This window comes from Callospermophilus lateralis, chromosome 5, assembly GCF_048772815.1.
Source record: "Callospermophilus lateralis isolate mCalLat2 chromosome 5, mCalLat2.hap1, whole genome shotgun sequence".
In the NCBI taxonomy this organism is placed as follows: Eukaryota; Metazoa; Chordata; class Mammalia; order Rodentia; family Sciuridae; genus Callospermophilus; species Callospermophilus lateralis.
The window spans coordinates 44024828-44049445 of record NC_135309.1 but is presented as its reverse complement, the minus strand read 5'-3'; the positions used below and the strand labels follow the sequence as shown (position 1 = coordinate 44049445).

The 24618-nt window shown below is 45.0% G+C and overlaps 1 protein-coding gene across 5 annotated transcripts in view; it reads left to right on the top strand.

The window, feature by feature from the left end:
• Window positions 1–235: 235 nt before the first annotated feature.
• Macroh2a1 (macroH2A.1 histone) overlaps window positions 236–24618 on the top strand; it is a 67405-nt gene continuing 43022 nt past the window's right edge. For 4 of the 5 annotated variants that reach the window (XM_076856646.1, XM_076856644.1, XM_076856645.1 and 1 more), the window contains exons 1-2: window positions 236–438; window positions 10650–10854. In XM_076856646.1, the coding sequence (XP_076712761.1) occupies window positions 10683–10854 (172 nt within the window). In that variant the 5' untranslated portion in view covers window positions 236–438; window positions 10650–10682. The remainder of the gene's footprint in view (window positions 439–10649; window positions 10855–24618) is intronic. The other variant, XM_076856643.1, reaches the window with a different exon arrangement.

The following is a 24618-nucleotide window of genomic DNA, read 5'->3' as shown; positions in this document are numbered from 1 at the left end:
CCTCGAGCTCACCGTCCGAACCTTGCGTCCCTCGTGTGGAGAGGACGCCTGGGGGCAGAGTCAGCCGCCGCGACCTGGGTGCAGCAGGGGACAGACCCGCTGACGTCCAGGGAGCCGAGCGCTGGACTGGGGTCAAGGCCGGGGCGCCGGGTGGCGCGGGGAGGGGTGGCCGGACGCGCGGGGACGGGATGGGATGTGACGAGAGGCGCGCTGTGCATTGTGGGAATCCCGGGGCCGCGGCGACTGGTTCCAGTTCACTCGGCGGCGGAGCCGGGCGGAGGGGGCGAGCGCGGGGCGCGCGGGCGGGAAGCGAGGAGGCGAGCGAGCGAGCGAGCGAGCGGGCGGGCCAGCGAGGAGTGCGGAGAGAAAAGGCGCGAGCGGCCGAGAGGGCTCAGGCCGGACACCCAGCTGCTGCCGCCGCCGCCGCCGAGCCGCCCCGTAAGTGCCGCGCGGGCCCCTCGCCACGCGCCGGGTCCCCACCGCTCGGGTCGGGAAGCCGCGCACCTTTCAGCCGGGGTGCTTAGGAGCGGCCCGGCCTGGCGCGCAGCGGGGCGGCGCTCGGCTGGGCTTGGCTGCTGGGCTCCGTGCGGCCCACGCCAGGCCTCGCGCCGCCAGTCGCCCGCCCAGGCCCTGCCCGGGCCGCGCGGGAGTCCAGTCCCTTTGGTTTTGTTAAGAAAGGAAACCCGGAAACCAACTTCTCTTCGAAAGGCGTCCTCTCTCTGTTCCTGGGCGCTTTTGTGGGAAGGAAGACAGTTGATGCCCCTCCCTTGGCGACCCTGTCTGGGCTCCGCGCGGGCTGGGCCCGAGGACGCAGGAGGCCTGGTGCCGCTGGCTGGCTGGTCAGCCTGGGCCCGGGCGCCCGGGAGCTGTTGTGTGAGGAGTTGTACTTGGTCTGGCGCCCGCCGGCCCGCGAGTTGCCCGCCCAGGCACAATAAGTCGGGATCGAGCCCCAGGGGGCCTGGTGTAGCGGGCTGGCTCTGTATCTTTCTGCTTGGAGGCTGCAGCGGGGGTTGGGGGATACTCGCGGGAATGAAGCCAAGCCTGGGGCAGGGGTAGGGGGCTGTCCAGGGATGCGTTGGAGAGGGGCCACGGGAACCCCCGCTGCTCGGAATGGACCTTTTGTTTGCTTTGTGGTCGGGAGGTTTTTTGTTTTTGTTTTAAAGGTAATTCGGGGAAGGCTGTAGACTGCCCGAGCGGAGAAGACCAGCAGGGAAGAGACTCTGGGGGTGGGGTGGAGAGTGAGTGCGCAAGATGCTGCTGGCTTGCTGCTGGCTGTATCACCTGACAACAGGTGTGAGAGATGGTGCGCCCCACCCCCGCTCCTGCAGGGACCACGGATCACTCAAATTGCTGGTCAGGAGATGACTTGAAATGCTCTTTTAGACAAGATGTTAGGGAAGATGATGCCGAATTTGAAACCGAACGACTTCTGTACAAACATCTGAGACAGACCTTGAATTCAACAATTACGATTACCACGGAGTCCTTGTAAGATTTTAATGATCCAATAAACAGCACAGAAGACTAGACAATTAGAAGTGCCCTCTTGCTGACTTCCCTCTTTCCTAACACCTTTGTGGTTTGAGGTTTTTTCCATTGTGGGGAAGTGTTTTGTTCTGGGGCTCCTGGCTCCAGAGAGTAGGAGTTTTAAACAATTTTAGGTTTGAGTGGAAGACTCAAGTGGTAAATTAGGTAGAACCCACCTGTCACCTATCGTAGACCATATTTAGGGTCCTGGTCTGCTGCCAGATTCATTATCACTTGAAATGGAAGTCTCATGCTCCCAACTGGAATTTATAAGCCTTGTATACAGTTGACCAAAGTTGGGCAGCAGCATCTCAGTTTTGTACAAGACACTCTGATAGGGGGATGACTATGTTTTAAACCTTTTTTTCCCCTTAAAAATAGCAAGAAAATTCTTAAGACTTAAAATTATTGACCCTTTTAATTTTACAAGGGGAAATTAGAGCCCTCCTGGTCTCTGTCCCTTTGGGTCACTTTGTTGTTCTTGTTAGTGCTCATCCCTAAATGAGGCATAAGGGGGATGTAAGTGGAAATCATTTGAGGCAGGGCTTAATTTAGGATGAGGCAAGGATAGCTCACATTTTCTTGAATTTTGAGAATTGTCTAGGACACTTCATATGTGACATTCTAATACACAACTTGGTCACTGACTTGAGTTTTAACAAATGGACCAGGCATAGGGAGTGGTGTAGCTCAGTCTGCCATTTCTTCTGGTCCTGGAGACAGTATGACTTCCATCCCCATCAGTAGGCTTTGGAGTACATGTGTTTTGGGACCTGCCTCTAATAGTTTCAGAACTAATCATGCGCCAATTCACAGATTTATTAAAATAAATAAAAGCACGAAGTGAAAACCCCTCAATGAAAAACCCAGCAAGAGTCTATATGGTGTTCATGAGAATTGCAACAACTCCAAGGGTTTGAAACAGGCTTTTCAGAGCCCCATTCCTGGAACATGGACTGGGAAGGGGTAGGAGGACACAGGGCCCATACCTGACTTAGAGTCCTCCTCCCATTCTATAGGTTTAGAAGGATGCTGGGTCCTGCTTTGGTCCCAAAGAGTTCTATGACTTGTTTGAATGGGTCAGGACTGCCTGACAGGTATCTTGCAGTCTTTCAACAAACCCTTTTCCTGAGAATCAGTATTGATTCAGGGAATGGGGGCACAGCCATAAACAAGAAATGCCCAGGTAGGCCCTACCCTTGAGAACTGACGTTAGGAAAAGACAGGCAAGTGGCTCTTAGGAGGTCAGTGTGAGAGGCCAGTGTAGCCCTCCGGAGGAACAGTTACCTAGCTAGGAACGAGCCTTTATCTGGCATGGAAAAGTCAAGTAGGAATTGACTGGGTAAAGAAGGGTAGATAGGATCAGGTGGTTGAGGTTTAGGGAACCACATGAACAGATCTCAGAAGAAAATAAGAGAAGGGTGTAGGTAACTGCCAGAGGCTTAGTACAACTGAAGCCTTGAGTCAGGTGAGTGTAGTCATACAGGATCCTGATCAGAACAAGACTTTATTCCAAGTATCAGTAAGGAGCCACTGAAGGGTTCTGAGCAGGAGAGGGATGTGATCAGGTGTTCTTTTATTCTTGCTGGGGATACTTCCTCTGTTCAGCAAATGCTGAGTGGCTTGCAGATGCTAAGTTTGACCAAGGTCCCACCCTCTGAAGCTCACATTTTAACTTTTTTCTTGATGGCCTTCCCCTGGAATGGTTGTCATCTTAGAGTTTGGCACAACCTTCAAAAGGGGAAGAGGCAAGTTGCATTATGAAGCAGGCAGAGTATGACTTGCCATTGAGTAGTGCCAGTCTCTTTGGTGCAGCTCAGAAAGTCACCATAGAGTAGGCTTGCAGAGATGAAATTTTAGTCCCCAACTGCTTCCTGCAAATTGCTTCCTGTTTGTGGTGAATGACACTTATGTTTGGGTTTTGCTTTTTCCCGCCACTGAAACTTGACACACATGCTAGAACAAAATGCATGATTTAGGATTTATTTTCTATCTCAGTGTTCTGTCTCTTCTGTTTGCAATTCCTCCCATTCACTGAGAGTAGACTGTAGGTTCTTTAATTGTCTGGCTCATTTTATGAGTTAGTGTTTAATGAATGAAGAGAGATGTTTTTTTTTTTTTTTTTCCTGATTGGCTGGTATTACAAGAAAGATCTCTGTTGCAAGCCAATCAGAGTGCAGCTTGTGAACCCAGGGCTGTGAGTGATGGTTGTATAGTATGTACACATGCCTCTGGGGACATAGCAGCAGTGCCACTGTTAATCATTTGATGTAGTGGGAGCAAACAAAATAGAATACTGTAAACAGGATTGGTGTCCTCCCCTTCAGAATCAAGTGTCAGAGATGTTCTTTCATGATTGGAGTTGATGGGAAATTGACAAGTGCACGTGGATACTGGAGCATTTATCCAGCTGCAGGGAATGGATGGGATAGTTCCTCCTTGAAAACAGTGATATCAGTATGAATGACTCAGAATCTCCATACTGGGGGCTAGAGCTAGGACTCTCTGCTGCAGCTACCCAGGAGTTGCAATCAATATTTCACTAACGATCAATATACATGTGTTCATTGCTTAAATAATAAGAAACTTCAATAATAAGAAACTTCACAATTGTTCATTCCAGTAGTTTCCTGAGTGCCCTGATTATTTAAGGGCTTTCTCTGCTGCACTTTTAGCAGGAGTCAGTGTCTTACAGGTGTGAGGAAGGTAAGTATTTTTCTCTAGTTTTTGTGACTGAGCCTGTCTAGTGGCAAGAGGAGTGGTTGCTAAAGCCTTAGAATTATCAGAATTGTAAGCCTCTGTCTGACTTATGTCCCAGCTGTCAAGGCATTGGAGTGTTCCCTTCTTGGAAATCCTTGAGGTGGTTCCACAAACTCCCTGACTTTTAAGAGTGGGCTCCCACAGTGATTTGACCAAGTGTGTGGTCCCAGAGAAGGTTCCCAACTGCTGTCCCACTGGCCACAACTCTGAGTCCTTGGCCTTTGGAAATGCTGCCCTCTTTGTCAAGGGAACCTCATCTACTCTGGGTTGATTAATCAACTATTGTCCCGCCTGCATTGGAATGCTTACCAGGTAGCAGGCAGGGTGGCAGGTGCGGGACAATAGTTGTGAGCAGACTGCATTGGTTCATGTCACCAAGACTTCAATGATGATACAGTATACCTGTGCTAAGGATGGGGCCGTTGGCTTGAGGATTTATATATAAATTGGATGCAGAGTAGCAATCAGGTTGGAAGGAAGGACTAGAAAGTACCTTTACAGAATACTTTACATAAAATGGAGAAGAAAGAATATGCTAAAGACAAGGGGTAAGCAGAGATTATAAGGCCATTTTAAGCTGGGCTTGGGAGCATCAGCAGATATGTCCACTGGGAAAACTGGGAGTGTTTAACCTAGGGAGCTCTGGTTGCTAAGCTACTCCAGAGCAAGCTGAATAGACTGAAGGATAGAGGTGAGAGTGAAGGTGATTTGTATGGAGTAAATAGTAGAAGCATATAGTAGGACTTACATGACACCTTCATTCTTCTCTCATGCCCCTCCCAGTAGTAGAGGGCTTCTTGTTCTAAAGTCCATCCTGTCCATGGAATCCTTAATTTGCCCTGTTCTATGAGGGCAGACCACATTTTTCCCAGGCATATCTCAGTTGTTGAGGAGCTAGTGACCAGACTAGCTTCTTATTCAAGTCTGCCTCATCTCTCCATATAGCCCCTTTAACAGTTTATTTTCAGGTAAGCATTGAGTTTATACAAACAAGGTTTACTTTTATTGTGATTAATTCATAGTTGGAGAAATTTCAATGTATAGTAGTTTGTTTTTTGTTAGTATGACAAAATGTCTGAAGCAGGCCAATTTATAAAGAAACAAAGTTATTTTGGCTTATGCTTTTGGAGGTGTTAGGTTAAGGGCCCACATTTAGTGATGGCCTTCTTGCTGGCAGAGTCCTGGGGTAGTGTAGAGCATCACATAGCATGAGACAGGGAGTGCACCTATGTATATGTGTCTCTTCTAATCTCTTTCCTTCTAATAAAGTCAACAGGATTCAACCATGGGGATTCTATCCTAATGATCTTACTTAATACTAGTAATTTCCCTAAGGCTCCACCTTGAAACACTATAGTTGGATTAGCTTATCATCCTGTCACTCCTCAGAAGTGTGTGTGTGGGGGGTTAAATATCAACACATGAAGCCTTGGGGGGGACTCAAACCATGTCTAAACCATAGCACTGAGATCCCTTCAGAATCAGTCTCAAGATCTTCATGTCCAAGGCTGATAACAGCAAAAGGTCAGTCAAGCTAATGTATAGCAATGACTGGCTGCAGGCTATCCCTTGTCTTGAAAACATTCATGGCCCTCAACAGGTTGACTGAGTAAAGTGACATTTTTGTCAGTTTGACTAAATAGTATAATTGTATTGTGAGCAATTTCGGTGCTCTGCCGAGAGGCTGAGTGCTTAGCAAGCCACTTTGTCTATCATGTGGGACTGTCTGTTCTTCAGATCAGACGGTTGCAGACATGGGTCAAATAGGGATCGGCAAGCTTTGACTGATCACTTAGACCCTAGCTTCAGAGTCAGATTTCAAAATGGTTTATCATGTGACACAGAGATGAACCATCATCCCTGACCCCCTTTTTTTTTTCCTGAGCAAATAGTTAGAATCTATTTCCCAATCTCTCTTGGAATTAGATGCAGCCACTGGGTGTGGTGGCACATACCTATAATTCCAGCAACTCAGAGGCTAAGACAGGAGGATCCCAAGTTAAAGGCCAGTTTCAGCAACTTAGGGAGACCCTATCTCAAAAGTAAAAAGGGCTTGGGGTGTAGCTCAGTGGTAGTGCACCCCTAGGTTCAATCTCCGCCGTGAAACCAAGTTCTAGTTGATGAATGATTGTCAGTAGTGGTATGCTCCACTTTCCAACGTGGTCCTTAAAAACCTCCGTGTATTATCCTCCATGGAATTTTCCTTGGATTAGGCATTGAGATGTCAGAGTCAGAAGATGGAAGGGGTTTGGACTCACAAATCATTATGTGCAGGAGATGATGCACTAAGCAATCAAGGAAATCATTTTTTGAATTGTACTAGTTAGCATTCTGCTGCTATAATGAAAAATGTGAGCTAGTAACTTTACAAAGAAAAGAAGTTTGTTTAGCTTGGAGTTATAATTAAATAAACTTCTTTGTAAAGGTCATAGTCCTGGCATCATCATGGCAGATGGCATCACAGTGGTGGGAACACATGCAAGAGGGGGAAATCATGGTGATTAAGAAGCCAGAGAGTGGTTCAGGGAAGGTGCCAGCAGTAACCTCCCACCAGGCCCCACCTCTTAAAGGTCCTACCACCTTATAACATCATCACACTAGAGACCCAGCTTTTCATCACATTAATCTTTAGGAACAAACCACATCCCAAGTGTACCAGGATTTTTCATGAGTAAGTAATAAATTGTAGGGACTTATTTGTTAAAGCAACCCTGCAATACATTCACCACTACAAATGTCCAACACCAGTTCTTTGAGAGCGGCCTTTTTTCTTCTGATACACACTGTGTTGTTTTGTTAACTACTGAGTACCTGCTCAGTGAGGTAGTATTAGACCCCTTTCAAGCATGTTCTGACTAATTCTCCCACTAAGGCTTTGAGGTCTTCACTATCATCATTTCTACTGGATAGATGAAAAAATTGATATAGAGGGGTTAAATTCCATTTTCAAGGCCCCATGGCCATTAAGTGGCAGAGCCATGACTAGAATTGGGTCAGTCTGGCTTTCACCTTCTAGTTATCAATCATGCTCAAGAGTCATTTCTCTCATAGCTATTCTGTCCTCACATTGGTATTGTGCCAGAGCAGTTCCTACCTCCAGAGACCTCTGAAGAGCAGAGTGGATCTGGCCCACTCATAGTTTGATCTGGAGACTGCACAGCTGTGGGGTGATTTTTACAGAGGGTGTTTTACAAACCACTGCATGCTGCTGCGTGTCATGAGGCTGCAGAGCTTAGTCAGAATTCTTTCTTAGCTTGGAGAACTATAGTTAGAAGTGCAGAAAGAACACGGGAAAGGGGAAGAACAGAATCTCTGTAAGAACCTCATGGGCCCGGATAAAGTTTTGAGGTTGCTAATTGGATGGAAGCCTGACTCAAGATGAGATGTGAAGGTGTTCTGCTAGCAGCATGGCACTGGAAAAACCATGATGACCTAAGAGAGTTCAGTAGAGTTAGGGAGGCAGGCACACATGTCAGGATATATGCTATGGGAACATAAATCAGGCAGTGACCATATCTAAGAAACCCCCATGGCAGATAGGGAATATGAGCAGTTTGACAAGAGGACAAAGGGTGTTCCAGGCAGGAGGAGCATGTTCAGAGGCATCCTTTATGTAGCATGACAATCTCAGGAAATCAAGGGTAGCATGGGGTAGGTGAACATGTGCAGGAGTGCCAGGAAGCAGTGCTGTAGCAGTAGTTGAAGGGTGTTATTTATGGCAGGCTTGGAACTTAGGGTGATAGAGAGCCATCAGAGTGGGCAGAGGTGCCTCTGTTGTCTGTGGTAAAAGTCTGGTGAGAGGAGAATAATGAATGGTAAGGAAGCTGAAGGAGGGCAGGGAGGGGAATGAGAAGTGAGGAGGCTGAGGTTCTGCACATGGCTTGGACAGAGCTTGGCGTTGCACTTGGTGGTGGCCATTGGCACTTGGGTACAATGGGGCACGCAGGAAAGGATGACTTATGCTTGAGTGGCATGGTATATGATAATGCCACTGATGAGGCCAAAAGACACAGAGGAATTCAAGGGGTCTAGGGGACTGATAAATTGACCCTTGATATAGGCAGTCACAATACAATTCTGGTGCCCAGCAGCCAGGTGTGCACTGGCCTGGAGACTAGGAATCACTAGCATGTTGGCATAGAGCCCTTTGGCTACAGTAAGAGGAGGGAAACACAAAGAGCATCACTCTTAAGAAGTAAGTGTGAGCAGTACCTGCCAGATGTGGGGCTAATGGCTTCTCTCTGGAGAACACTGTCAACTTCCTGCAGAGGCAGCCCTAGACACACCCTACAGGTCTGCTAGAGCATAGATGAGTCTGCTCCAGTCAGAAAGGGACTAAGCTGCCAGTAATCATCCCTGACCACAGGCCTCCTCTACTGAAGGAGTGGAGGCCTCCAGATTAGCTTTTAGTCCAAAGATGTTGGGTTTTTGGTCTGTGAAGCACATTTGTAGTAAAGCCAGATAGTGCCAGGAAACCAGTGACAACTCTTCCTAAAACACAGGCACATGCATACTATTCCTGCTTAAGAGGGAGCACAGGACCTGTTTGCAAGAGATGTCTTACAACAGTGCATTACCACAAGAAATGGGATCAGTTAATTGTTTCAGAAAAACTTTGATCCTCTGGGTCTCTATCTAGTATTATGAGTCCTTAAGATTTGTGGTGCCCTGACAAGGCACAGTACAAGTCTCTCTCATCATAGGGGCCTAAGTCACCTAACCCCTGCAGAGGGGCCTGGTGATACAGCAGCCCAGAGGGTCCAGGAGTTCTTCTGTCAGCCAGATGACTTGAGATGCTCTCAGGGTCATAGAGATGTTACGTGTGAACCTGGTGGTCCCCAGTGTAAGGAGGAATATGAGACTAACAAGGACTTCTAGTCCCGTGGCATCTAGACTGTTGGAACTGGAGGGGTTCACATACCATAGAGCCTGACCTGTTTCTCAGTACTGGAGAGACCTGTCCATTTGGTTCAGTGGGTTGAACATGATGTTCCATAGGACAGGCATCAAGGAGATTCCAGAACAAGTTGAGATTCCTCACATCCCCTTTCCCAGCACCCTGAATTGGCCCTTTGAACTACTTATGATAATCATATAAATGACTAGGGTTTCTTATTGTCTCTTTCCCCACCAGCTCAGGAGGGCAGGGATCACCTCTGCCTGGCATAGTTCCTGAAGTGCATACGAGTGAACAGAAGGCTTTGAGTTAGCATGTGCTACCCCAGAGATATAGTTAAGGAAGCCCTCCACCAGCTTGCAGCCTGATGGGAGATAGGGGCATGTACACTGTTGCTGTGGCCTGAAGCCCGTGGAACCTTGAGGGTAGAGTAGCCAAACCCTAGCACTCACCCAAGAACTCAGAAGTGATAGATGGAGGGCCAAGAGCAAATACAAAGGATAAAGGCAATCATGGTAAAACAGTTTCTACAAATGCAGGGGAGATGAAGAAGAAGGCGGGTGTCTGGGAGAATCCCCCTGTGGCTCACTGTGTCCAAGGTTGGAATACAAGTGGTGCAAGGTGAAGCTTGACAGATGTGTCAGGCCTGCATGGTGGACAGAGGTCTTGATTTTATCTTGGGACTTGTGGCATCCCTGGCACACTTTGGAACTGGGACCAGGACATATTCTTATGTGTGTGCGGACTGCCTTGGCCATGGAGTAGAAGGTAGATTGGAATGAGTGGGGTAGCTTTTTGAAGGAGATGCTGCTACCACTTGATTAACATAGTGATAAGCTGGATGCAGTCATGTTGGAGGGTTGAGGAGGGCATCTTGTAGACTATGGAGGGCGGGCATTGGGTTGAGATAGCCCCCTTTCCTCAGTGTACCCAAAGTGCTCCAAGGGCCTTTTATCCCAGCCTGGCTGTATACAATACTAAATTCTATACACTGCTCTTGCCTGTCTTGGATCAGGATAGTAATATAAAGATACTGCTTTCATCACAAAACCCAGATTTCTGGCTTTACATCTTCATTCTAGTTGCAAGTAACACTCTTCTTTTTACTACAAATTTATTAGCCCCATCTCAAGTGTAATGACAATGCAACTTTTAAACAAGTATGTAGAACATAAACAAGAAATCCCATTTTCTTTTACATCATGAGGCATAAAGCAAGGCACTCAAGAGCAGTCACTGTTAGGATAACTGTTAAATGGAGGTGACCAATAAAATTGATATGCTAAGCTGAGCCTTTCTCTTCTTGGAGATCAAACTACTCCAGCAGAGTGTGTAAATTGGGCTTAGAGAGTTTAGCAGCTGCAGGTGGTGTATGGCCAGGCCTGTGCCTGTCAGAGAACCAGAGTGTACCTGGAAGAAAGGGGCTGTGATGTGATCCTGATTGGGTGTGCTCTTGCCTTCACAGTGTGCTTGCTGATCCGCTTCCAGGGCCACTGCCATGTCGAGCCGTGGTGGGAAGAAGAAGTCCACCAAGACCTCCAGGTCCGCCAAGGCAGGCGTCATCTTTCCTGTGGGGCGGATGCTGCGGTACATCAAGAAAGGCCACCCCAAGTACAGGATTGGAGTGGGGGCACCCGTGTACATGGCTGCCGTCTTGGAATACCTGACAGGTGAGTGTGCCAAGTCAACCATGGATACCTGGGCTCAGATAAGGCAGTTCTTATTAAGTCTGCCAAGGACTGATAGGACTTTTTTCTGTTTCTTTTATTTTGAAGCTTTTCAAACCTACAGAAAAGTTACAAAAATAGTATGACAACCATCATCATCTAGATTTTTCAGTTGTTAATAATTTTTCCCATTTGCTTTATGTCTCCTCAAGTATGTGTGTGTGCACGCATATGCTCACAGATGCCTCTGTTACTTATTTTTGGCTGTTACATAGTCCAATTTGAAAATACTTGGTTGCCACAATAACACCCTTTATGATTTTGTTTGTTTCCCTTTCCTGATCCAGCATCCATTTCAGGATTATCCATTGCATCTGGCATTCAGGTTTGGCCAGCCTATACTAATCTTGACCAATTCTCCAGGTTTTTCCATTCTTAAAATGGAAGATTTAAAATCTTGACATTTTTGGAGAGTCCAGGCCAGTTGTTTTGCAGAATGTCCTTCCATCTGGGCTGGTCTCATGATTAGAGCAGGTGTCACTCTCGAAGGAGATGAGTCCTTTCCTGTGTATCACACCTGATATGGGTTTGTGCTATCAGTGGTGATGTTCAGCTTGCTCATACAGCTAAATTGCACTTCTGCACATCTCATATCACAGTTTTCACCTAGTGGCTTTAGCATTCCTTGATGATCTTCCCTGAATCTGTTATTACTGCAGTAGTATGAAACAGTGACTTTTACATTTCTTTCATTTCCATACTTCATTAGCGTAGCATTCTTCTGTAAATAAGAGTTTTCCCTATGCCCTTCTCTTCTTTTTATTTTTTGTGCTACCAGTGTTAAATGTATAACCCACTAAATTAAATGATGATCTAACACTGGTAGCACAAAAAATAAAAAGAAGAGAAGGGCATAACGCTCTAATTATCTCAAATTTGATCAACCTGATTCTATTGTCCTTTTGCTGTATCTCCATTGGTTTCTGTACATTTTCTTGCTGTCCAACACAATAAGACGTTCAATCTCACCCTGGATTTCCTTGCCCCAGTTCTGAAATCAGCCATCTCTCCAAGGGATCCTTGGTCTTTTTTCAGATATAATCTTATTTGTGTTTTCATAAAAATTGAGGGGTGCTACCCTAGTTTTAGGAAGGTGAAAATCAGGCCTCTAAAGCATGAAAGGACTTGCCTACAATACAACATTTAAGAAGCTGAGAAGGGCCCCAGATCCTGCTGCCCTTCTGTAATGTTTTTACCACTTATTTCTCAATACATGAGCAGGTAGGTTGCACCATGCCAAGAAGCAGCAGGCTTGATTCTTTGCAGAGTCTTCTGAAAGAGGAGATTCAGCAAGACAGTTGGCTCTCCCAAAGTGGCACAGCCAGGCAGCAAATGAGCTGGATGGCTTTCTGCTTTCCCAGGTTTCAGTATGGCAAGGCCAAGGGTTTCCCTGAAGCAAACTTAGCCATGAGGAAGGTAAAGTTCTTGTGTTCACCTAGGCATGAAAAGTAATGGTTGTGCTCTGTTTACAAGGTGTTTGCACATATTCTGGGACTTTTGCCTTTCTACTTGGCAGAGACTTATAGGTGGGGAACCTGATAGCGTGAGCTAGGCATGATTCTTTTCATTACATGGATGAGGAAACAGAGGCCGAGAATTTAGGTGACACACCCAGGAAAGTTTTGTATAGCATTGACAATCAGCCAGAGTCCCGAGGAGGGGTCATTCTAGTTCTTACATAGCAGTTTATATGCTATATGATAAAGGTTGAGTCACTTAACCTCTCTGGGCCCTATTTTCCTTACAACTCAGATGGAGACAACTGTCCCTACCCCCACCACTTCCAGGCTGCTGTGAGAGCCAAAGGAACTTTGTTTGAGCACAATGGAAAAGCTTCTATGCTATACAAACCTAGATCCTGGCTTTTGGCTTCTGAATGTCATAATGACCTTGCCTCTTGGATATTCTCAGACACTATCTTCAGGTTAAGTACAATATCAGTTTCATTTCTTCCTCTAGCATTCTCTGTTTTCTTGGCAGAGTGTGATGGGGAAGTACTATCATTCCATCATATCTCTGACTACTTGTGTTCCTCAGAATATCTGTATGGTTCCCTTGGCTGTGCCTAGCTGGTTCTGAATCTGACCCTGCTGCTCATGAAGTCAAGGTCAGAGGATCTTTTCTCCTGGGAGGCTGGAGACCTTGTCTTTTGTCCTGCTTTTGTACCTGGCCCAGCTATCATGGTGTGTGATAATGATCATAAAGGATAGTGGGAATAGTCAGGGCAGCCCATCACTGTGGCTGGGAAAGTAACTCAAAGTTGTTCCTTCTCTACCATCAGCCTCATCAACTCATGCATATTGAAGAGTGATATACATATTTTACATTGTATAAAGTCCTAGCAGGGCTATAGTTGGCTGAATCTGAGCCATTTCTTCTGCCTGCACACAACATTGATTCATTGGCATGACCACTGCCCAGTGCCTGCTCCCCACATGGAGTCTGGCCCTAGTGACTTCAGAAGAATGTTCTGAGTGGTTAGTGCTGTGCTATTACTCCAGTGTCCATTGTGTTCTCTGTGCTGATGGTATAAGAGCTGACCTCTGGGGCTGTATCTGGTGCACACACACCCAGAACAGTGCTGCACACCATGCGAACTGCTCTTGGATGGTGACAACCCTCAGTCCATTGGATTGGGATGTGGGAACAAAGGGGCATTTGGGAGTTCTTGGCATCTGCCTACTCTGAACTTTGGTTTGGGTGCCTGAGTGAGAAGGAGAGGTAGACCTAGGTCTCTTTCTACACTGCTCTTTGCTCTTATTGCACTGAAGACCTTTTATCACTCATGTCCACACTTAATGAGCACCTGCTGTCTGCCAGGCTCTGTGCAAAGTCCTGCATGAGAGCATAGTAATGATCAGGGCAGAATGGGCTCTGTTTCTTCCAGTCTAGTCTGGGAGAAACCAGCCAATTCAGACAATTACATTGACACAAGCGATATGAGGGAGGGGGTAAACATAAACAGGCCAAAGGAGGACCCAGCGATCCAGGGACCTGGAGAGAAGCTGGCCAGGGAAAGCTTCTCTGAGGGGGAGAGATCAGCTGAGTCCTGGGGAGGGATGGTCCAACCAGCCCTACAAGGGCTTGAAGAGGAGCTCTGCCATTCATTTGACACACTCCTTTGTGTCAACCCCTTCCCAGAGTGTGAGGAAGCTACAGAAAGGGAGAGGCTGGAGGACTGTCCCTTCAGCAGCTTGGGGTCTAGTCAAGGATGTGGCCCAAACTTCATGGTCTAACACAAGGCAAACAGCTGGGGGAAGTCCCACCATTTAGCAGGTTCTCACCAAAGGCTGTGATATGTCTGACATAGACAAGCACCTGACCCATCCCTACCCCCAGCAAACTTCCTTTCCAGAGTCAGATCCAAGTAAGAAAAAGGCTATAATGAGACAGAATCACTTATGCTTTGAGGCAGGAAAAGGGACTGAGTGGGGTTTTGCAAATCCTGGAGGACCCTTGTTACCAGCAATGCCCTGCTTATTGTCACCTGAAGACCCTATGAAAGTATTGTTTTCTCGTCCATATGGCCAAGCCTCTTATAGGTGGTGCAAATAATTGCAGGCATGGTGATGGGAGTGGGCCACACGGATGCCCATTTGAAGTAGCTTGGCTGGCCTCCTGACTTCATAAGTCTCCAGTGCAGAGACCGGGAGGGGTCTGGGTGCTCAGGGGTTGCTAGTAGGACTGCAGAGTTGCAGGGCCCACCTTCTGAAGCACTGAGCTGACATTTCCTTGGTGACTAGCTCGGGATACTTGGGACTCTGCCAAATTCTAGAGCTGGGAAGTTAAGAAGGTAGATCTTGGTGTCAGACTTGCCATTTCTTACTTGTGGCCTTGGGCAAGCCACTTACAGCTGTGTGCTTTGGTTTGATCATCAGTAAAATGAGGATTCCTATCATTGCCTCTGAGAGTTGTTATGAGGCTGAAGAAGGAGCTGCATGTGTGGTTCTTTTTATTGCCCGTACCTGCGTGTGCTGACACGTTGACCATTAGCATTATGGTTAAAGTGCAGGAGAGGAGGGGATCCCCAGTAATCCTGTCTGACTACTAGGGTGCCCCCTTTAAGGGATGGTGACAGGAACTGTCACTGCCCATCAAGGCCTGTTGTCCTTTCAGCTGCTCCAAACTTACCAGGCCTTCCCAGACACTGAAAGATATCTTGGCAGCTTCAGGCCTGTTCCCTGAGTTATTTCAAGTAGCCACGGGACCCTTCCTTCTAAATCCTGTTATTACCCAACACCTCAAGATGCCCTATTTTGCCAGACTCTTCTGTCTGATGCAACAGGCTCCTTCTGTCCAGAGTTCCTGGCTCATTCGTGGAAACCACTAAGGATTTTCCAGGTTATCCAGGAACTAAGCATGGTCCTGTTACACAACAGCTGAGGCCAAGCCAGCCAAGGAATAGGTGACTTGGTGGCACCCCTGCAGGCCACCAAGAGAACCCTGTTATAAGGACCCCTGTGAAGAGCACATTCTTCATGGAAATATTCTTCCTTATCCTTCTCAAGGATGGAGGGATATGAAGCCTTGCATCTTGAAGCTGGCATCTGTTTCTTCTCTTGGTTGCAGAGTCCATTAATCTGCCATACTTAAAGGAAGGCAGCATTTGGAACAAACTTGAGTCTAACAACCAGACAACTCCTTCCCCAGATCTCTGTGCATCTAGCTTCAAGCTCTGCCTGACCCTTCCCAGAGCTCTTCCTGAAGATTGTGATATTGTCTCTTGGGCTCCTCAGTGTCCTGGGACTGTCTGTCCTTGCTCTGTTTTGCCCCTTGACCTAGATGACCATAGAATCACCACCTTTTGGGTGCTATGAGACCTGGCAATGCATCTGAAACATTTAACCAGCATTCATAGTGAACACTCAATAAAGGACAGATAAAAACAAGTGTGATTATGCAGGAAACTGGGGCAGTCAGAGACAGCCTCTGCCCAGCCACCATCTTTGCACGCATTCTACCACTGATCTACAGCCTTTTAAATTTTATTTTGAGATAGTATCATACTAAATTGCCCAGGCTTTTCTTGAACTTGAAATTCTGCCTCAATCTCCCAAGTAGCTGGGGATTATAGGTGTGTGCCATTCGCCACAGCTCTGTGGAACTTTTAGGTTAATGGTGTTTTAAGGGAACCTGACTCTACTTAAGTCCAAGAACACCTTGCAGCCTCTCCTCTGAACCTAGCACAGTGCTGGGGTGTAGGAAATATGTCAAAAAAACATGTGATATGACTTTTCCCCTCCCCCTGAATTTTCGTTGATGATGGGGTGTTTAATGAATATAAGTGGCATTTTACCAAAAACCATGGTCCTATGACTGAAATCGGGGCATGACCTAGACTCATTCTCCCTCTTTGGAGATGGATAAATGAAAAACTTTGTTGAGTTCCTTCATAAAGGAACTTGTTTTAATTTGGGACCACTGAGTAAAACAACCTTCTATACTGTAAGACTTTTCAGAGTCTCTTACATCCAGGTGTCATTGTGAATCTCCAGGAAAGGAAATGTGAGATGTAGTTGTTCCCAAGTTTTTACCACTAAAGTCTTTCAAGAAATAACAATAAAAATACTTTGCATAATAGAGCATACACTGCTTGCTGGCTAAGCCCATGAGATGGCACTATTAAGAGTGAAGAATCGGGGCTGGGGATGTGGCTCAAGCGGTAGCGCGCTCGCCTGCCATGCATGCGGCCCGGGTTCGATCCTCAGCACCACATACAAACAAGGATGTGTCCGCCGAATACTAAAAAAAAAAATATTAAAATTCTCTCTCTCTCTCTCTCTCTCTCTCTCTCTCTCTCTTTCTCTCTCTCTCTCTCTCTCTCTCTCTCTCTCTCTCTTTAAAAAAAAAATTATAAAAAAAAAGAGTGAAGAATCAAAATAGAAAGTCATCTTAAAGAAGGAGCTTAGGTCTGGTTTGTTGTGCCATTGAGGTACCAGGCTGGACTAATAGATAGCACGATCTAGGCCTTCCGTCTCTATACTGAGCCCAGCACATAGCTAGTGCTGGAACATGTAAGTGAGGAAGTCACTTTGGGAAGCCATACACTTATTATTCTGAGTTGAATCACTCATGTGCTGGCTTGGGGACCTGTGCTAGACTCTGAGATTCAAGACAAGAGTCCCTACTCTCAGGGAGCTTGCCCTGGAAGGAAAAACTTTTCAACCAGACCCCAAGAAAATGGGCCTGGTTCCTTTATAATGACACTCTTTTTCTTGTTTGTCCAGAAACCCTACTACATAGACTGATCACACATCTTATTCTACCAACTTACCTCCTAGTGATTTAAGTTTGTTTGTAAAAGTCAAATCCACCTGCAGAGGACTTCTGACATTTAGCAGGATGGAAAGCACTACTTCTAGCTCCCAAGACTAGTATCACTGGAATATGCATAGACCCTTCCTAGGTGACCACTGCTTAGATCAGAGCTAAGCTCTGGTCTGTTTAAAATCTAGTATATTTTTGTTTCTTGTAGCTAGAATATATGTTCTTTTCTGTCTTGCTTGGATTTCGTCTATAAAATGATGATGACATCTAAATTTACATATTCCTAATCCTCTGTGTTTTAAACCTTGGTCTTTTCTCTTGTATCTCTTCTCAATGACCAGAATCTCTACACTCCTCTGACAAGTACCCAGCATCCTCTAATAGTGGATGCTACAAATGTGAAGCTACCTTAGATTCATGGCTAACTATTGTGAAGTTTCAGGGCCAGCTCCTGACCTGGAGAAGAAGCAGGGTCACTGGGGTGATGTTATGGCCACTTTATAGACTGAATGAGGTTTAGTCCTCAGGCCTGGTTGCATCCTGCAATAGAATCCCAGGGAAAAAGGGTAGTTATTAGAAATATACCTGGCCATCTAGTTTTAGCTAACAAAATGGTCATCCTCATTCCATGTTGCAACTTGTTTGATTTCTGATCTCTAACTCGGATCAGATTTGCCTGTCTTGGGTATTAGTCCTGGGAACCACACCTCTTTCCCACTCCTATCTCCCAGAAGTGAAGCAGAGAGAACCCTTTCCTGTCAATTGCACATTCTGTTACACAGGTACTCATTTCAGCCGGGTCATCACACTTGGTATTTCTGATGTGGGAAAGAATAAACCTTATAAGCTTAGAAGATTGGGGTAGGCAGGGCCTTTAGTTGACTGAAAATCAGTCTCAAGCCTTTTACTGCTTTGTATCTGGGATACCCAAGTGTGTCCTGGACTTACCCAAGTAAACATAGAGGAGGAGGAAGAGGACAGTCAGGTTCAGATCTTAGTGCTCTATGGCCCCACATCCCTTGCTTATTTGCATGACTGTACCTACCATAGTCTGACACTTCAGGTAAAGACCCAGCTAGTGCTTGATGGAACCTTCTGGGATATTGATGCTGCTCTAGGGCTCATGCTACTGTGTTAATTGTGTTCTACAGAGCCTTTTATGAGCCTCATTTTCTTTAATTAAAAATATACACATACACAGAAAATGAAGAAGAACTTTAAGTAGCCAGGAGGTTGCAACTAGAATAAAGCTGGAGACCCTGAAATTCAAACTTCAGGGTGCGGGATACCTTGTGTGTGCAGACTGCATTTGAATGCATGGTCCCTTTTCTGGTTATGTGAGTAATTTGTGTTTGAAATTTAAGAAGCTAAAACTCACTCAATCCCACTACCCAGAGATAGCAGCTGGCACTGCATGCCTTTTATGTGTGTATGTATAAAAGAGATAGATGTTAGTCTAATTATTTGTTTTTATTAACATATATTATTGATGATTTTATTTGATAACAAATCACAGAGACTCATATATAATATGAGTCTCATCACAGAGACTCATATATAATCTTATAAAGCCACTTGTGAAATGATTAAGGAGGTGCTTCCACATCAACCCTCCTTCAGTCTTCTGAGGGAAAGATGACTCCAGGGTAGACATTCAGGGAGAACTTGAAGAAGACTCAGTTCCTCACTATGTGCCTTTGGTGCTTGTCACCATGTGTGCACATCATTATGTGCCTTAAGATGTGGTATCCTGTGGCCAGCACATTAACAGACCCAAGTGGGTCAGGCCTAGAGCCTGGGAGTCGCCAAGTCAGGGATGTCCCCCAGTTCTTCACTGCCTTACCCAAGATGTGGATGTACAGTGTGGCTTGAGGATGTGCTTCTTCCAGGGCACATGAATCTGCTGTAGAGCTCAAAAACTGAGTTTTCATGTAGTCCTTCATTTGGTCCTTCTAAAAAGTCCATGAAATTGTCCAGGAGAATACAAATGTGACCTGGGCCTACTCCATGAAATAATGGTCTCATTTTTCTCTTCTCTCCTAGGTCTAGGTGTTGGACTACAACACTTGGATTGGAGAGAGGAAAGTGCTTCTTTTTGCAGATATTTCTTCCAGTCTGTGGCTTGTCTTCTCATTCCCTTTACAGTGTTTTCACAGGGTAGAAAATTTTAATTTCAATGAAGTCCAGCCTGAAAAGTATTTCTTTCAGGAATGAGCCTTTGGTAATGATCATCACCAAACCCAACCAAGGTCATCTAAATTTTTCTCCTATATCATTTTCCAGGAGATTTACAGTCTCACACACTATATTTAGGTTTATAATTCATTTGTTAATTAATTTTCACAAGGATGTAAGGCGAAATTTATATAGATTATTTTTTTCCTTTTTTTTAAACATGTGGATGTTCAGATGTCTAGCACCATTCTTGAAAAAAAAATCTCATTGCTTTTTTCTTTTTTTTTTTTTTGGTACTGGGGATTAAATCTAGGGGCACTCAAAAACTGAGCCACATCCCCAGCCCATTTTTATTGTTTTATTTTGAGATAGGGTCTTGCTAAGTTGCTCAGGGCCTTGCTAAGTTGCTGAGGCTGACTTTGAACTTGTGATCCTCTTGCCTTAGCCTCCTGAGCTATTGGGATTACAGATGTTGCCAATGTATCCTGCCCCTCATTCGTATTAACTAGAAATCTTTAATGATCAAGGAGTCTCACTGTTCTCTCATGATATCCCTTTGAAGGGCAATATGCAGTTTTCATTTGTGCCATCAGGATCGACAGAGAGGTAGACAAGTTCCATGTTAAGTGTACTGTATTTGCTTGAGCCAACAGACAAGCTCACAACACCACTAAATCTGGTTCTGGTTTTAGACAATGAAAAGGTGCGACCAAAACTAAATGTTAGTTTTTTCATCTGGGATCACTGTACTTTTGATTGAGGTGTATCTCTTAGAATTTCATTTAGTAAGCATCTTTGTGGTAAATATTCTCAAGTTGTTTTTGAACATGTCTTTATCTCATCTATGAAATTTTCAGCTATTATTTATTTAACAAAATCTATTCTAATTTCTTTTTGGAACACAAATTAAGCATATATTAGTTTTTTTATCTTCCATATCTATTAATCTCATCCATATTGTTTATTCATGTCTTTCTGGATTACTTTCTGGATAATTATTTCTGATCTGTCTTCTAGAATTATCTTCCAGTTTGTTTTTTTTCTCTTCAAATATGTCTAATTTACTGTTTAATTTGGTCACTAAATTTTAATTTTCAGTTATTATACTTTAATTTCTATAATTTTATTGGATCTCTTCTGGATTTGCTTGTCTTTTTATAATTTTTTCACTTTGAGTTATCTTTTTTTAAAATAAAATTTTAAAATAAATTTCACAGTTATTTTACATGCTGTTAAGAATATAAGTCTTTATGAGTCTATTTCTGCTGTATTTTGAGTCATTCTTAGGAAAGCCTGACCCTCCTCAAGGTTATAAAAGAATGTCTTTATGCTTTTGCCTAGTATTTTAAAAGGTTTCATTTGTCATATTTTTCCTTTGAACCTTTTGGAAGTTATTCTTAAATATGGTGTGAGATACAGATCAAGTTATTTTTGTCCCATATGCTTACCTAGTTATCCCAGCCCAATTAATTGAATATCCCATCTTTTCCCTGGTGATCTGAGATGCTACCTTTATCAGACACAGAATTACTAGATATAATTAGGGCTATTTCAGGACATCTTTTTCTGCCTTGTTGATCTTTCTGTCTTATTATAAAATACTTTGTTTCTCATATATACTAGGTCTTTCATGGTTTTTCTCATACATACTAGGTCTTTTGTTGATTTTATTCTCTTTAATAAGTAATAGTACCCATGGCAAAATTTACATGATAATAAAGGGTCTGCAATAGATTTGCATCTCCCTCCTAGTTCCTTCATGTGCCCATTTCTCTTCCCAGGATTTTCTTGTATATGGTATACATCTTTTGAAGAATATTCTTTTTTTCCTTTTTTATTTCAAAATAAATCTTGAAAATGAAATGCCAAAAAATAGGAAGGTAATGGATGCGTGTAGTATGCAGAGGTTGATGACTTATTTACTTTTGGACCAATGTAAATGTTGGGAGGATCTGAGAGTCTTTGATCTCACCCTAACCCCCCTCAACCTGCTCAGTTCCCCAGTCAAATTCAAGTCTCCACTTGGGTTTGGGAGACTGCACCTGCCTGCTTTCTGGGCCTGTCCAGGGCTTTCCTCTGGATGGTAGCTTTTTAGTTCATGCCATCTGTAGTGGATCCTGCTATTCTAATACATGAAAGCAGGCCAGTGCCTTGGAGAACACCCCTGCACCTCCATCCCTCATCACTACCTGACCATTGTAATGCTCAGCTCCATCTTCAGCAGTCTATCTGGAGTGACCTACTTAGGAAAGACATACCATTCCCTGAGCAAGGGCAGGGTGCCAAGCTGGGTGCTAGGGGTTGAAAGGAACATTGTTGACTTCCATGGATGTGTATTGAGTGCCTATATGTGCCAGTCGTGTCAGAGGCCATGTCAGTGACTTGAGGGTGGAGACTGTGCTCCTTGCACCCCACCCTTGCCTTTGCTCAGCTCCCAGCACAAGGCGTGGCATTTCACAGCTGCAGGAAAAATAGTTATTTTATTGAAGGATGAGAAAACCAGTTAGCAGGAGGAGGAAATAATTAATAATGTAAGATGCAGGAAGCTGATGAGAGCTTAACTACTCCCTTGGATGTTTAAATGAAGAATAAGGTGAGCACAGTAGACCACATCTGTCTAAGGAGGGTCATGGGGCAGCGTAGCTATTGTTGGCAAATAGAAGGGCTTTAGAAGCATTGCAGGGACTGCTCTGTCTCTCTGTACCCTAAAGTCACCACATATGTCTCAGTTCTACTTTGAAAAGCAGAAGTGGCCAGAAGCTGAAAAGCAGCCCACCTGGTTAAAGATTGCAGTGTTCTGGCAAGGGTGCTACCCATACCCCAGGGTGCTTCTGTACATGGCTTCAAAAAGAATTACTTACTGTGAGAAGGAAGTGGGTCAGAATTCTGCATCTATCTTCTCACCTAATGTCTCCCTGCTAAAATATTAGCAACTGATGGAACACATTTACAGTCCTCTTGTTTTCTTTCCATGACTAGAGGGCTGTATGTCTAGTCAACCCAGAATAAAATAGCATGAAAGCAAAAAGCCACTCCTCAGAGCTATAAATAAGTTGTAACAAGAAGGTAAACCCAAAGGGTATTAATCACAGTCTGCCTCCTTCGGTCTGTCAGTCTCTTCCTGTCACCCCTTCCAGTTCTGTTTGCCAGAAGATGACATAAATTCTCCTTGGATTTGTCTGGCTGCCTGGTTCAGTCTACTGTTCTGACCCCTGCCCCACTCCTTTCTTCCTTCTTGTCCCACCCCAGCCCCTTTTCAGGCAAGTGTATCTTTTGTTTTATGGCTGGTAAGCATGGGTTCCCTGGTATCCAGAGCTGCTTCCTTTATAGGTGGTACCTCACACTGAGGTATCCTCTGTGTTAGCATTGTGTTGTGACCAAAATACCCAACAAGAACAACTTATAGGACAAAAAGTTAGTTTTAACTCATGGTTTTAGAGATTCAGTCCATGGTTAGCTCTGGGCTGGAGGTGAGACCATCATGGTGGAAGGGCATGATGAGGGAAAGCTGCTCAGCTCATGGCAGAGGCATTAGGGACAAAATATAATTCCCAGAGCCATGCCCCTAGTGACCTGCCTCCTCCTGCCATGCCCCACCTGTCTAATTACTACCCGTTAATCCATTTGATGGATTAATCCATTGATTAAGTTACAGCTCTCATAATCCGATCATTTCACCTCTGAACATTGCTATATTGTCTCACACATGAGCTTTTGGGGGATACCTCATATCCAAACCACAACATCCTCTCATGGGTGTGCATGATACCATTCCCATTTATTTACAGAGGATCTCTCCGGGTCTTTAAAAATGTTGGTTCTCTTCATTTCAGGCCCACAGAGGTGGGGAAATGGTTTGGAAGCCAGGGCTCTGGAAATGGCTATTATTGACTTTTCTTGCTATCAATATCCTGACTAATGCTCCTTATAGGAATTGATAGCTGAGGCAGTCTTTGGTTAACATTTATCTATTGCCTCTTTCAATCTTGATATTGACTGCTAAGAGTCAATATCTGCTGCTCATTCAAAAAACGAAGGCATTTACCTGGAGCAGCATCATTTTTCTAGTCCTCTTACCCCATCCCTCAGCAGTATCTATTCCAGAGGCAGAGACGGTGGCTTGTAATTGTTTTGGGGGTGAAGAGAAAGTGCTTTTGAGTTCTAGGTGATGACAGCAGTTTAAGTTCTAACATCTGCCATATGCCGAGCACATAACCACGTGCCAGACACTGCTTTATGTTGAGCAGCTCACTGAATCCTCAAGCCACCATTTTGCTTACGAGGAAACAGGCTCAGAGAGTTTAAGGAACTTCTCTAAACTCACTCACCACAATGCCCCATCTCCAGAAGAACAGTTTCTACAGGCTGTCTGTGTGTTAACTGCCAAGGGACTAAGAACCACTTAGTCCACTATGCAGTTCATCTTAAAGCAGCCAGTGGATACCTCATGAGGTCCCCCAGGCGTGGCTCCTGTCCTCTATGAAGCTGCAGTCTAAGGGAATAGACTTGGAGGCAGTCATAGGCAGCTTCCAGAGCATATGGTATGTGCCTTCAAAGGCTGGAAACATTCCTGTGGCCTGATGTGGGCAGGGAGGACAGGGTCTTGTGAGATGGGGCAGGGATAAGGAAAATGAGAACATGCAGGAGGAAATGGGTATGAGCAAGGGTGGGGGTTCCTTGGAGTTTTGTGTGCTGGGCTACAAAGAAGGGACAGTGTGGAAAGCGACAGAGGTGCTGGCAGTAAGTAACAGCTACAGAACAAGTAAAGTACCAAGGGAAAGCACTAGCCTGACCAGGGCAACACAAGGAGCCCCAGTAGGCCTCAAGAGAGGATTCTGCCCAAGCAGGTATGCAGAGATTGTACTGCTCTGGTGCTGGGGAGGGACTGGAGGGCAAGAAGCTTTTTGGTCAGTGTCCCTTCACTAGAGAAGGGGATGTGTGGAGTCCTGGTGACAGAGCTTAGGCAAGTGCATAAACAGTGCTGGCCCTTAGCCTCTGGAATCTACAGGTAGGTGGGACAGAGACTGATCTTATAAAGATGTACCCCAGAACTGTAATTGCTCTTGGAGTTCTTATTTCTAGGACTCACTCATTGCTCTAGAAACCACTATGAAAAGCAACCTGAAAAATTTTCCTGCACTCAGAACCCTTTTTGTGAGAAGCCAGATAAGGAGTCTGGACCTGAATGTCCAAGGCCTGTGACATTCTAGTAGCAAAGGCCAGTTGGGGCAGCACAGAGTAGAGATGCCTGCTACTTCTCATTTA